At 37.3% G+C, this 15,091-nt stretch overlaps 1 protein-coding gene across 1 annotated transcript in view; it reads left to right on the top strand.

Annotated features, from left to right (window-relative positions):
* Positions 1–15,091, top strand: part of MDN1 (midasin AAA ATPase 1) — a gene marked incomplete at its 5' end in the record, with an annotated part of 93,416 nt that overhangs the window by 15,856 nt on the left and 62,469 nt on the right. Inside the window, 15 exons of the mRNA XM_084202056.1 lie at positions 1,709–1,823; positions 3,221–3,414; positions 4,430–4,511; positions 5,188–5,283; positions 6,270–6,382; positions 6,919–7,067; positions 7,176–7,236; positions 7,728–7,939; positions 9,348–9,451; positions 10,434–10,578; positions 11,234–11,330; positions 12,565–12,678; positions 13,309–13,456; positions 13,603–13,713; positions 14,512–14,663. Of these exons, the coding sequence (XP_084058182.1) occupies positions 1,709–1,823; positions 3,221–3,414; positions 4,430–4,511; positions 5,188–5,283; positions 6,270–6,382; positions 6,919–7,067; positions 7,176–7,236; positions 7,728–7,939; positions 9,348–9,451; positions 10,434–10,578; positions 11,234–11,330; positions 12,565–12,678; positions 13,309–13,456; positions 13,603–13,713; positions 14,512–14,663 (1,893 nt within the window). The remainder of the gene's footprint in view (positions 1–1,708; positions 1,824–3,220; positions 3,415–4,429; positions 4,512–5,187; positions 5,284–6,269; positions 6,383–6,918; positions 7,068–7,175; positions 7,237–7,727; positions 7,940–9,347; positions 9,452–10,433; positions 10,579–11,233; positions 11,331–12,564; positions 12,679–13,308; positions 13,457–13,602; positions 13,714–14,511; positions 14,664–15,091) is intronic.

Raw genomic sequence — 15,091 nt, 5'->3', positions numbered from 1 at the left:
AAACTGATTTTTTTTTTTTTTCACTAGAAAGCAGCCTTGGGGTGAATCCCTTCTTTGTACAGAAAAATAGCTTCAGCAAGGCTAAAGAAGTGAACCTTGCTGGGAGGAACCCTACAAAACCAGCCCATCACCAAGACATTAGGAATGTGTGAAAAACGTTTATTATTGACAGTTATGAAATAGTTGTAGTGTCAGTATAGGTGTTGGTAATGTTTTCTAGCCAGAAAAAGATACAATATGCTCTGCCTGATTGTTTCCCTGTAGTAACGGCTCCTGCCTTGGATGTCAAAATGACTTTTTGTATAGGAAAATGTAATATTGTATCAAGGTTAAAAGTTAGGAGGTCTATATGGGGAATGGCAGTTACGTGGTTTTCAAATGTTTTGTAGTTTATTTCAAAGCCTTTAACAAACTGTCCTGCTTTTGTCTTACTTCTATAAATTTGTTTTTCTGCTCTGTTTTTTCTGGAATTGAGTCTTCTGTATTCAACTCCTTTGGTTGCCTCATTTAATAAGAATTTTTATTTCTTTATGCATGGTTGTCATGGTTTAACCTCAGTCAGCAACTAAACACCACACAGGCACTGGCTCACAACAAAGAGACAAGCCCTATCACACTGAGCATCCCCACCCTTCCTCCTTCTTCCCACTGCTTTGTATGCTAGGCACTGCTGATACAGAATATGGGATATCCTTGTGGTCACTTGGGAATCTGATATGGAATATCCTGGTGGTCAGTTGGGATCAGCTCTCCTGGCCATGTCCCATCCCAACTCCCTGTGTTTCCTCACCCACCTCTGCTGGGTTGGTGCTGGTGCTTTCCTGAGAAGCAGGAAAGGCCTTGCCTCTCTGGGAGCCCTGCTCAGGGGAAATGAAGACATCCCTGTATTATCAGCACTGTTTGAGTCACAAATGTAAAACACAGCCCCACACCAGCTACTATGGAGAAATTTAACTCTGTCCCAGCCAAAATCAGCACATCAGTGAACAGTTTATATAGCAGCAAATTATAATTTTCATTAGGCTCGTTAGAGTAGATTCTGTAAATCTGTTGCAGTTTAATGCTGGGAAATAGTATTTAACAGTTGAAACCAAACACAATACAATGAGGAAGAAAAAATTTAATGAAAACCCACTAGAAAACAAAAGCCACAACCCCAAATCTAATGTTTTGCATGTGCGAGGCTACTTCTTACAGTGGGTAAAAACACATGGCTGAATAGTTATTTCTGCAGTAGAAGAACAAAGGGAATGAAACGTGTGATGAAAAGGGCTGAGTCTGGAGGATAAGGAAGAATTGTGAAACACTGTGGAGGGGCAGGGCTGAAGATGCTTTTCCTGTATCTGCAATAAGATTACAGATCCTTTACTGTACTTCACAGACCACTCCTCTCAGGTTTCTCCCTTTACAAAAGATTCTGTGTATTGCTTCTGATAGACAACTGATAGTAAGTTAAGTCTTTCTGAAATCTCAATGAAGATTTTGGCATATAGGAAGAAAAACACTGTGATTACAAGTAATTTGGAAAGCATGGGTAGGCAAGGTGGGGTACATGACAGTACAGTGGCAAACTGTCATTTATGCCTGTTGCATTATGCTGTAGCAGCTGTAAGTGACATGTTCTTTGATGCACAGAAATGCACTGAAAATGCTGAATACTTCAGCCACGCTCAACATGCTGTGTTTCTTCATTGTTGTTTTGATTTAGGATATTCAGCTGTGGTGGAGGTTGGTACAGGCAGCAAAGCAGCCATGCTGCTCTTCTGGACAAATACTGGACCAAAATACATCTGGATAACATGAGCAAAGGAGAGCTCAAGGAGGTATGGGGGTGTGTTGCTCCATTCTGGCATGTGAATAATTGTTTCATCGTAGGGTAATAAATGTTTTTCAGTAGTTAATTGAATCCTTATTTTATCTTCAAGTTCTACAATAGATCCTCACAATTTCAGCTTTGTGCTGCCAATTTTCAAATAAACAGGCAGTTTGTCAGGAAAATTTGAAGTGAATTGAACCAAGATTCCTGGAACTTGCCTTGACAGACACAGTTGTGCTTTGTGTGGGTCTAAGAATCAAGTTACTTTGCTGCTTATTAGCCCACAGGGACTTGAAAGCAGAGAGAAATAGCAAAAAAGAAAATTGAGTTTACTCTAATTGTGCATTCTAAGCTTTGAGCTGAAAAATAGTTGGTCAGTTATCAGTTAAAAATAACTGCTTCTACTAACATCTTTCTTTTGTTAGCATCTGTGTAGTTCTTCAGAAGATTAAAACAGCCTAGGGCTCATATGAAAATTCAGTTCTCTGGAGATTCTCTTTGTGATACAGAGCTCAAAACAGGATCTGATTCTAAAAGAACCTTGGCTGTGGGAAAAGGTAGTCAATAGTATCTAGTAGAAGAGTTGAGGAGAAAGTTCTGAATTTTGTAGAATGGAGAAGAGAGTTCTTTCAGTAGAATTCCTTCACTCCTTTGGTCTCGTTCAGCAGCCAGGACAATTATAGGTGGTCTTAAATATCTGTGAGGTTTTTTGCCTTACTTGTCATTTCTCAGATAATTGTTAGGAATGGGGCGAGAACAACTATCAAAACCTTATGAAAAAACAGAACTTGAGTGTTAGCTGTGTCTCTTACCACCAGGTTCTTTTTATTCTTTTCCTGCAACTTTGTAGCTTAAGTCACAAAAATGTATAAACGGTATAAATGTATAAGCACTAAGATTCCTCTTTCTTGCCTTGAAAATTCAAGTCTCATGATCTTTTTGTTAATCTTAAAAGTCTGTCTGGCAGGGTAGGACCAGTTTTCCTGGCCTGTATCTGTGAGAAATAATTTTGAGAAGCAATATTTTGGTTGGCAAACTTTAGTGGAGAGAACTGAGCTGAAAGGAAATTACAAAATAGAAATTATCCCCTTAACATGCCCTTGTCAGCACAGTGAATAGACAATTTGAATGCTCAAATGAATCTAGTCAATAAAAGAAGGGTGGGAGGTAAGGACTTCTGGAAAAGTTTGTTTTTGGCATTAAAACCAGTATCATAGTAGTCATAATTTCTATTTTCTTCAGGTAAGAGATTGCAGGAGAGCAGTTTTACATAGCTTGCTAGCTAAAATATCTCTTGAAGCATCTCCCAGTAAAAACTGAGGTGCTGTTGGTTTCTTTCCAATGTGGATGTGTTTGTTGTTTTGTTGTTCTGTTTCATTCTTTTTCTTTTTTGTCTTGTTTCAGGTGCTCCAAAGGAGATACCCCAACCTTTCTCTTGTGACAGATCACTTGCTAGACATTTTCATTGACCTTGCAGGAGACAAGTATCAGGCAGCAGAAAACAGTGATGCTGGCTCCAGTCACATGCCAGAAGCAGCATCAGAATCGAGATCAGAACACAAGAAACCGAATCTGGAAGGACGAGAACTATCTCTAAGGTTGTCTTTACTTATATGTTTATTGGAAGTCAACTAGCTACAGAGATAGAAGGGTTTATTTTCGTTATTTTTCTTAATTTTTTGAAAATAATGGTGATAGCTTGAATAATTAAATGTGAAAAACTGAGAAATACATATTTTGTTTTAAAATAATGATTAATATATCATTTAAAGAAACTCATTCTGGATTATTTAAACTTCGTATTTGCTATGCTTACTTTTTGGGAGGCATGGGGGGACATGTGGGTTCTGTCATATGCAGTGCTTTGTTGACATAAGGCCATATGAATTTATTCTTAATTATTGTTAACACAAGATATCACTACTAGTTAAGAACTGGAAGGTGCTATATAATGTTCTCTCACTAGTTAGAAGATAACATTTTCAGTAACTGAGTATATTATCTAGATTATTTCATGCTCAACACTCTCAGCATTGTAACTTAAGGTGACTGAAAATAGCTGTATCTGTAATGTACTGTTAATTTCAGCAATTCTGTGATGAAATGTAGTGTGATGCTGCATTATTTCTTCCTCTCCTATTAAATGTCAGTTCTACTCACCTGGAATTTCTGTAACCAGTAGTGCTTTGTGAATTAGTTAGTAAATGCTGGGTGTGGGTAGGAAGTACTATATTTTTTGTGGAGCATAAGAACATCAGTTTTTGTCTAGAACAAAGTTTCCTTTTCTTGCCTTTTGGAAGATCTTGTTGTTGGTAAAGAATCGGTATCTTGAAAAAATGGGGCGTTTATACCTTTCTGGATTCTTTAATACCTTTGAGTTTTACAGTTACCTTATGATTTAATGGGAGTATATATGATCTGTTTATAAGCAATGTTGATCTGTGCTCAGCTATTCCTCAGAATTATCATCTTCTGTGTCTTCCCATGTTCAACTTGCACAGCAACTACACGTGCAAGTGCCACAAGATGATGTTGTGACCTAAGTTGAACATGAAAGAAGGTGCTGTGTATTTTGGCATGTTTGTACCAAATCTTTTTGGTTTTTCTTTTTAGAGACCTACTGAATTGGTGCAGCAGGATTGCTTACAACTTTGACAGTAATTCTTCAACTACAGCAGTGAATATTTTTCAGGAGGTGCGGTAAGACTTGATGCAGAAATTGATCCAATTGATCCCAAATTCTAGGGATGTCTCATAAAATGCTCTCTTTGGGAATGTGAGATGGGAATTTGGTTTTGTTTTGAAGCAATTGGACTGTAGTTGAAATGTTTGTGATCTCTGATCAGAAGCTTTTGTTGCTACTAGGAAAGTTGTTTGCAGTAAGGTGCTAAAATAATTTTGTGCTGTCGTACAAACTGCATGGTACAAAATAATTGTAACTGATACAAGCTGGGATTGCATGTGGCAGAGACCTTTCTTTTTCTTGTAATATGGGGCTACTTTCCTACTTATCTACTCATCATTTTACAGTATCGGTTAAGGACTTTTTGGGTGTGCATCTGTCAGAAGCAGTTTTGAGATGTGAGGTTTTATAATGTTACTTCATTCTTCATTTTGTCTTTGTCTTAAAATAGCTTTTGTGGCTGGGCATTGAAAAGTTTTTATTTTTGGTGTAAACCCACTACATTACAGAGTTTAGAAGTTCTTATTGCATCTGTTTCAACTCTGTTGTTTGACTCAATCAGAGGACAGTGAAATAGTTTTATTTACAATGGTCGAATTGGATTTGGGTTCCTTTAGATTAAGATGGCACTTTGTCAGATAAAATCATATAAAACTAGTTTTCAAGAAGTTGGTTTTCCCCTTAACAGGCACTGGACTGTTTCACAGCCATGTTGTCCAACCAAGGGAGCAGACAGAAAATGGCAAAAGTTATTGGAAGTTACCTAAACATTTCAAAAAAAAAGGTATGGTGAGCTACAATTAACATAATCTTTATTGGTAGGATTCTATAACTTTCAATTTTTCTATGATTAATTGAAATATGTTGCGCTATTTTTTATTTAAAATTATGCCCACCTTTCCATCCCAAACAGATTTTTTTGCTTTCTGTTCCATGCCAGGATCTGTTTCTCTCCTATTATATATGCAGCTGCATTTGCTTTTTCTCTGAAGTTCCCAGCAACCTGTTTTAGAGCAAATGGCCTCATGTTGCAAAAGAAGGATTTCACAGCTGGAGCAGCACAGCTGCCTAAGCACATGATACCACTATATGCACAGGGTAGCAAAGAATGTGTTTTTACTTAGGTGGTTTACAGTGAATGTTAATCGCTTAAACAGATCAGAGAGAAACATGATTGTTACTGCTACTTGTTCTGTACTCACTGGTTACAAAATCAGCTGCCTCTCTGGAGCTCTGTAAATGGCAGAATCAAACAAAATCACGTCTTTGTCAACTATTTCTGACTATAGAAGTCTGCAAGGCAAATTCCCTCTATTGTTACTTTAAGTTGACAGATGGATGCCTGAATCTTCTGTGGGTTTTTGTCTTTGTCCTTCTTTGCATTATTTCATTACAGGAATATATTATTCCCTGCAAGTGGCAAAATATCCTTGTTTACACAAAGGGGTTTTTTTTAAGGGAGATTGTTTATTGTTAAAATAATTGTTCAAGTTTGTGTAGTTGAGCTACCATGTAAGTAGGTGAAGTAGAAATACAGTGGCAAAGACTATTGCCAAGTTATTAAGTTGAAAGTTGTTTGTACAGATAAAAACATTTCTGAAGTCCTTCACTATTTTAGGTGATAATTATGTAAAACTTCCAAAATACAGAATTTTACTATTAAAAATTAACTTGCTGCAAAATAATACTGGTAGCATGGTAGCATGGCGTGGGTGTTCTTACTGTGACATAAGCAACATTAGTATTGGAAATGCTGATTTTTTTTCACAGGTGGAGTTCTTCTGTGAACTCTATAAACCGGAAATTTCAATACGGGAACAAGAAGTCTCTGTTGGAAGAGTGAATCTTGTGAAGAAGCAGAACCAGGCTCTCACTGTACAGAGGTGGAATATCCTGTAGTTTCCAAGTGAATTAAAATATGCTTTGGGGGAATAGAATAGGCTGCAGGTCACAGGGTTTAAGGAAAATTCGAATTGGGTATTCTCATTCTAGCGAAAGGAATGTGAAAGCTCTTTCCCTTGCAATCTGAGTTTTAGCTTGTGCATGTTTAAGAGTGTCTGCATCATGCTTCTTGCAGCCAAAGCATGGAGATTGTCAGCTTCTTTGAACTAGAGTGTCTTCAAAAGAGTGTTCCACAGCTGTTATAACAAGATTGTGGTGGCTCTGTCTTGGTAGAGGGAGATTTTTGTATGTGTTGGTAACTTCATTGTCCAGGAAGTTATTTGGAAACCCTGAATTTTTAGGTTGTGACTTGAGAAAAATTAGTATCTTAGAAGGGTATCTTAGAACTATTTCTTTTCAGACCTATATTAGAAAAAAATCCTGAATCCAAGCACTCCACTAAAAAAAATAATAAAGGCAAAATTGAAAGGAGCTCCTTGCTGAATCTTAGTTTGAGTAAATTGCTTTGTTTTTCCAGGGCAAAACATACCTTTGCTGCCACACGGCCATCTGCAGTGCTGATTGAACAGCTTGCAGTGTGTGTTGTCAAAGGGGAGCCTGTGCTCTTGGTTGGTGAAACAGGAACTGGCAAAACCTCAGCAGTCCAGTACCTAGCTCATATTACAGGTAAATAATGTGTGACAATTGTAACTTACATGAAGATAATTAAACAAACAACAAATGAACAAACCCACAAGTGGATGTGTTGATGGTGCTTTTCATCTCTGTTTCAAGGACACCGTTTGAGGGTGGTCAACATGAACCAACAAAGTGACACAGCAGATCTCTTGGGGGGGTGAGTCACTGACCACTGTTTTGTCTGTTCTGCAGTACAAATGGGCACTATCTGTTATCTAGTTGGATAAATGTCTTAATAAATATGTTTGCATGGAGAAATCTTCTCTTTGCTGAAGAGCAGAGCAGTTTCACTGAATTGTGTGCAGAGCTGTGTGTGATAAAGTCATTCAAAAACACAGCCCAATGTCCAGGCCAAAGTGGCTAAGCTGTTCAATGTAAATCTGATGTAATATTCACTGGACAGATTGTTTGGTAGTATTACAAATATTTTGCTTATCAGGGTGTTCCTGTCTTTACAAAATCAACTCATGGTACACTAAAATATGTGTGATTCTATTAGTTCTTTAGTTGAGTAAAAAACTTCCAAAACAAGGGTTCATCCATGCAGTTTATTGTTGTTTCAAGTAACTGGTTTTGGACTTGTTTTCTTTTTTAAGTTCACAGGTGGCTCTGTCTCACATAAGTAATTTAGTCTTTTCTTCTCTTCAGTTACAAGCCTGTGGATAACAAGCTGATCTGGCTCCCTCTGCGAGAGTCTTTTGAAGAACTCTTCTCTCAGACATTCTCCAGGAAGAAAAATCAAACATTCTTGGGACATATTCAGACTTGCTACAGACAGAAGCGTTGGCATGATCTGCTAAAACTAATGCAGCATATTCATAAATCTGCTATTAATAAAGAAGTAAAAGAAAATGCATCTGGTAAGACTTCAGGTGGATCAAACACACATTAGTGCTAAACCATGCAGAGGGCCGATAAATATCGGTGAATTTTGTTCTTTTAATTTGGGTTTGTTTGAAGTTTGGGGGTTTTTCCCTCCCCCTATAGTGCATCTTTTTTTTACTGGTTTTGAGAAATGCAGTGTCAACATTGTAACAAGATATTCAGAACACTGTTAGAACTCTGGTTGGGTTTTGTTTTGTTTTGGTTTTCCTTTTTCTAACTCATCTCTGCTGTTAGCTATGTCTGAGAGTGTGGAGATTGTCTGCCCTGTGGTACCCTTGACATCTGGCTTCCACTCAGTACTTGTTTGCTGTGCTGATGAGCAGTCCTTGTTTGTGTGTCAATCTTCTATGTGAATGCATTCACACTTTCAGCCCTGGAACCTGCCTATGTCTCACAAACATGTCCTTTTTAAAAAACAAAGCAAAACAACAATAACAGAACCAAACCCAAAGTAATTGCTGTTTTAGGGTAGGAATTATTTTTAAGATCTTGCTTTTGCCTTGGTTCCTCTGTTAGTGATGCTGACTGGCCTAGTGCTTTATTTTGTTCCAGAGTGGTTTTATCTCCAAATAAGTTTTTCTTGTTTTATACTTCACAACCCATTTTGGAGCTGAAGCGATGTTGATGCTTTGCCTTGCTTGGAGTTGTTTCTGCTTCTAGAACAGCAGAAAAAGTGAAGTTCTAGCTTTCATTCCATTTGGGCTAAATAAAAGTAATTATGAACTTTATCTCCACTCTTCTTTTAACTGGTTCTTCTGAATATGCAGATATTAAATTAAATGCCCCCAAATGTAAAAAAAAAAAAAAACAAAAAAAGTGACAGTCCTAAAATAAAGACAAGCTGAAATCTGTAACTTGCAGTTTCTTTAGGAGTTTTGATGTTGTATGTAGCTCAGGTAGTGATTTTAACAAATAACTGAAATCAGTTCTATAGTAAACGTTGTTGTATCTGATAAGCAATAGTGTGTTAATTATTGATACTGAAGTGTTCCTTATTAATCTGTTCTGTCATAACGGTTATAAATTTGGGTTTATTTTTTTGACACGTCTCTTTGGAAATTAGTGGTGACAGTCATGCTGGAACAAAGTGCAATATAATATTTGTTCCTCATCTGGGAATGAACAGCAAATTATCTGAGGACTGTTGACATATGGGCACAGTTAAATCTAAAAACGAAAAACCACACGTACCCAAAACCAAAACAACAAGATTAAATATTTTTTTTATTTGTGTCATCTGCAGGACTTTTTTTTTTTTTTTTTTGTGTTGCTTGAGCTTACTTTTGTATCTCTCTGCTTGAAACAACTTGATTAAAAAACTGTTGTCAAACATTTTTTGTGCTATTGTTCTCATGGTACAAACTTAAATTTATTTTCTTGCAGGCTTACCACTGAAGGAAAAGTGGGAGGCATTTGGTCTTAAACTGAATCATGCTCATCAACAGATGAAAATGACAGAAAATGCCCTTCTCTTTGCATTTGTTGAGGTATTTAGATATCTGCATTTTGATGCTAGGAGAAATAAGGAGAAGTATTTTGAAGACTTTGCAATCAGAATTATATAAGTAGCTTCCTGGCAAGAACCTTGCTGTGAAGTAAAATGTGTGCCATGGTAACTCCATGAAATCAAGTGTGCAGATTCAAGGAAGCAGTGGGGAGATGGGCAGTGGAGACTGGTTTGTGCTAGCACATTTATTCAGTGTTGTGTTACAGCAATTAGTACTGGTATGATAAGGCTATCAGTTTGTCATATCTTCTTTTTAATTCTAGGAGATTAGAAAAAACTTCTTGATCAGTCTCCAGTAGGCTAGGGATTGCTTCTGGCTAGGGATTCCTGTGCAGGATTTAATATTAAGAATCTGAGCTGTTTATCTAGAAGTGATTTTTCTAAATGTTTCAAACCCGTAATATGTTTTGATGACATTCTGTGTGATTAGGAGAAACCATGACGTTTATTTATGCTTGTTTATTGTCACCCTGATAATCTGAATATATTGTCTCAAATTTCATGTAAAGTGTGTGAAATGTTGACCAGTCCTCTATAAAAAAATGTGTTTGTGAGTAGTTGGAGAACCTCTGATTTAATACAGTGTTAATCAATAGGGTGCAGATTCCTTGAGAGCATAATACTGCTTGTATCTTTGGATTTCTTTGGATTAATTTTATTCTCATGTGGTAGTGACACATATGCACCACAGTGCTAGATTGCACAAAGAAGGGGTCTTAATCTGTTGTATTCGAGCCAATCTAATTGGCAACTGATACAATGATATGAAAACTGTTTGGGTTCTGTGACTGGCAAAATGATTGCTGTTATTGAGAGAGAGCAGTAAAACTGCTGTGAAAGGTCTGGAATTGGCATTTGTCTAATCAAGCCATAGATTGCACACCAAGTATTTCCAGTATCTGAATGTTTCAGTTGACACTTCATTCCTGGCAACATGATTAACAAATTGATCTTGCTTTTAGGGTACTCTGGCACAAGCAGTAAAAAAAGGAGAGTGGGTTTTATTGGATGAGATTAACTTGGCTGCAGCAGAGACTTTGGAGTGCCTGAGTGGTTTATTGGAAGGATCATCTGGGTCACTGGTGTTACTAGACAGAGGAGACACAGGTACTATTTCTATGCTTTCTTATGCTGTATCTTGGTATTAAGCTGAGTTCCCTATCCTGTATAGTTCAAAATAAGTTGAGATCATTTACCATTAAAGTGAATGTATGCCAAGAGAGCAATGCGCTCTTTGTAGATTTCGTACTTCTTTGCAAGAGATCCAAAACACTGGTGTGTTCTCAGCAGCACTGTAGGGGCTGATGTCTAGAAAGTTAACTCCTTTTAGAGATGTAAAGATACAAAACTATGGTTGCTGAATGCTGCTCTCAAAAGCTACAGAGAGAGGCTACAGATTGTGTGAGCATCCCAGGCTGGATTTTCTTCCTGGCCTAGGGAAGCACTGACTATTGTTCTGAAAGAGGCAAAAGGACTTCCAAGTTTAGGGCTCACGTAATTTTTGAAATGTTTTGCGTTATTACAGTATCTTGCTACCCACAAAAAAAGTCAGGGTTTCACTTGGCTGTGGCTGTTGTGTAGATACAGGTACTTCTGATAAAATCACATGGGATTATTCTCTGAAAATTCTTGACGCTGGCATTTTTAAGGAGATGTAGTAGTGCAGCAATAGAAAGTTGCCTTAGATCAAATACACCATATTTAACACATAAATATCCTGTGTTTATCATGAACTTTGTCTTTTATTTCCATTTTGCTTTAGAACCTCTTGTCCGTCACCCTGATTTTCGCTTGTTTGCGTGCATGAATCCAGCTACAGATGTTGGAAAGAGAAATCTTCCTTTAGGAATAAGAAACAGGTAGGAAATAATGATTCTGGGATAAAGTAGTCACTGTCTTTTTCAGAGTTTAATTAGTTTCAGGAGTTGACCAGTGAAGAATGCTTTATCTGAAGCCTGAGGATGCACGTATGAACTCAAATGTACTACCTGTGTGAGATGTATAGTGAAGGTTTTAGAGTCAGCAAAATACTTTGGTGGACTAGCTGAGCCGTGAACAAATGGTCTAGCAGTAGTGTAGAGTGTTGTCATTGGGAGCAGGAAATGATTATTTTTCACATTTAAGCCGTCAGCACCTGGGAATGCTACTGCAGCATTCCCAGGTACTGCAGCATAATGCCAAAAGCATTATGTTCCTGATGGGAGTGAAAAAGACAGGTAAGTGCTTGGTGTCTCCTTAGCAGCCTTTCTTTTAACTCAGAAGTTTTGAGGATCCTTGTAAAAAGCTGCATATCCAGTCTCGTTCACTCAAAAGGAAGGTGGTTTGCATGGTGGTGTGATACTGAAATATTTGATACGTGGTCTCAAAGCATTTAAGCTGTAGCAAGGCAGCTGAAATTGTGGCAAATCCATTTTTCAGTACCATTACCTATTCCTGTATGCACAAATCTCCTGCTTGATGCAGTTTTACTCATGAGTGCCAAAAGTTGCATGTGTATTCCCTTCCCAGATTCATAAACACTCTAGAGGGCAAGACACTAGAGATGCACAAGCTGTGTGTAACTAGTCATTTGTAGTTATTAATGGCAAAGCAAGGTTTTATTGCTCTTGGTTCTCTTGCAGAATAGTGAAAGGAAAGAAAATGAGTGTAATACAGAAGAAAAGAGACTTCAGCATCAGCATAACTTTAACTAAGTTTAAATGAATTTATATTTCTATTTGTCAGAAATACCTACTACTATTTGTCAAAAATAGCTACTGCTGTGTTAGTGCTTCATTGTTTAGGCTGTAACATTTGAGTATCTATTGCAAATTGTTTAAAATTGTAATTTAAGTGAACACTGTTCACTATCAGTCTAAGATGTTAAGCTAATTCAGATACGTTACTTGAAAGTATTAGTAATACCTTATTTTTCAGCTGCTCTGGTTCTTGAGTCTGTCTGTAGGTTTGACAGCCTATAGGTCTGCAGCTTTAACAATCAGTATTCTGTTACTTCAAAATTTAAAATGTTACATGCCATGAGATTTATATATAACATGATTTTTCAGTATGGTCAGGTGTCTTAAGTGTTACAGATTGATTTGATTCTTGCAGATTTACTGAACTTTATGTAGAAGAATTGAGAAATGAAGGAGACCTGCAAATTCTTATAATGGATTATCTGAGAAGCTTGAATGTGAACAAAAATACATTACAAGGAATTGTGAAGTAAGTTGACTGTAATCTTTTAAAATTCTTGATGAAATAAGTCACACAAAGTAAGTGTGTGACGGTAGTCTGTGGTTAGACTGCTTTGGGAAACACTATAATGCTCCCCATGCAGCAGTTGGCATAGCTGTAGAAAACAGAAGAGTATAGACATCCATCTTCTTAATTCTGCAGGTTTCTGTATTTGTGGGAAAGAGATTTAAATTTTTTTAAATTCAGAATTCTTTTCTCGGTGACAGCAGTTAAATAGCATTGTTGTTTCAGTCCTCTTTCACGTCTGAGAGACTACAATGGCTTGCTTCTGTAGATAATTCTGAAGAAAGTCTTGTGTGTTTGTCTAGAGTTACCTTTCTTTCCCCTAGTGCAAGGTGAGCCTATCTCATGTTTAGAATATCTGGAGTTTATAGTCACTCTCTGTATATTGAGCTCTGTCAGAAATACAGCTCTAAAAATACTCTGTTGCTGTGCTTCACTGACTGTACAGATGGCAGAGCTTGGCATGCCTTTCATAACCTGGAGCTTTTGAGAAAAGTAACAGTTGGGGATAAACTGAAGTGTTCATACTTGGGGTTTGATTCCTTGGAGCAGTGGTCTGATCAGTAACAGCTCTATGTAACTTTATTTTTGCAGCTTTTATTTGTCTGTGAGAAAGGAAGCAGAAACCAAGCTGGTGGATGGAACTGGCCACAGACCTCACTACAGTCTCCGTACCCTGTGCAGAGCACTGAGATTTGCAGCATCTAATCCATGTGGCAGCATAGCACGCTCCCTGTATGAGGTGATTACCTGGGCTGGCATTTGTTTCAGTGTGTATTCACTACAGAGGTTGTTTGGGTAAAGGATAATCTTCTCTAAGTTCAGTATTTTAATCTGTATGTTTTTTCCTTATTTTTCATGTTTATCACTGAAAATAATTCTTCTTAGGGCTTCTGTTTGAGTTTCCTGACACAGCTTGACAGAGGTTCTCACCCGGTGGTTCAAAAGCTGATATGCCAGCATATAGTCTCTGGCAACATCAAAAGCCTTCTCAAGCAGGTAGGCAACTAAGATTATGAAGAGCTGTCTAGTATTTAAAGTAGAATTTATTTTGAGTTGTCTTCCCTCATTTTTTCCTCTGCATTTCATTCTAGCAGTTCTGGTTTTCATTTTACAAAGTTGAGAAGTGGAAAACATTAATGCCATTATTTTTTATTTTTTTACTTTGCTTGAATATTTATTAATTTGGAAAAATATGGAAGCCTGAATAACTAAAGCACTGTGAAGTGTGGGCAGCTTAATGCAGTGGTTCCAACTGTAAAGCTTTCACAGACTTTGGAGGAGCTTTCTCAGGCTTTATATTTTTAGACTCTGAATGCAGAACATATGGATATGAGGAAGCATCTGTGCTTTGTCTCTTATGGGAAAGGAAGAATGTCAGTAGTGCTGGGAACTCAGCATGAGTTTGCTTGGGGGACGGGGAAGCCAGTTAAAGAGATGGGTATTTGTTTCAAAATAAACCCTTTCATGCTGGAAAATGTGTATAAATATATAAAAAAGATTAAAGCTAAGTTTCTGCTTGTAAACGCCCTTCAAAATTCAATGCTAAGACTCTTGAGACGTTTCTATCTTTATGCCACTGGCAAAGAGTCCTGCTTCATGACCCTGAAATAATCTGATCACATTTTTCCTGTAATTTGCGTTCTGTGACAAGGGGACAATATTTACTTCAGGAGTGCTCAGGGATTAATTTAAAATTTCTTTAGAGAATATGTAGCAGTGGTGTAACAGTAGTTGTTTTCATTAGCAAATTGAACCCCATCTGTATAATCTGTTTTTTCTGTAATGTCTCCTTAGCAAATACCAAAACCTAAAGGAGGGAGTTTTATACTCATAGAAGGGTACTGGATTTCAGCTGGGGACAAAGAACCTACAGTAGATGAGAGTTATGTACTCACCCCTTCAGTTAAGCTTAATCTGAAAGACATTGTCAGGGTTGTATCTGCAGGGTAAGTGTTTTAACTTCTTTATTTAAAAAAATAAGGTAAATACTTTTGTTTAGGCCTAGAGTTGTTGGTGTCCCTCTAATCTTTATTGTTTGGATGACTAATGTATATTTTCCTTCTACTTTGCAGTTAACTTTTCATTATAGAGTGACTTGAAATTTATACATGTGTTTTCTGTTTCCTTAAACCATCTTACTGCCATACCTTGTTTTATTTAAATTCTGATCTAGAAATTTGCACTTAGAATAACCTGCTTATTTTGCACTGCCATGTAAAGCTTCTTGTGCAGCTGTTAGCATTTGGGAGTAAGGATATTTCTATTTCCCTGTTAGTATGTGATACCCCAAAGGAGTTAAGTGGTGGTATTTTGGCAGTGTGATTTAACAATGTTCACATCTTGTGTGTGAGAAAGTCATGGCTCATGCTTCTAA

This window comes from Fringilla coelebs (genome assembly GCF_963513975.1).
Source record: "Fringilla coelebs genome assembly, chromosome: 3".
Lineage (NCBI taxonomy): Eukaryota > Metazoa > Chordata > Aves > Passeriformes > Fringillidae > Fringilla > Fringilla coelebs.
This window is presented reverse-complemented; position numbering and strand designations above follow the sequence as displayed.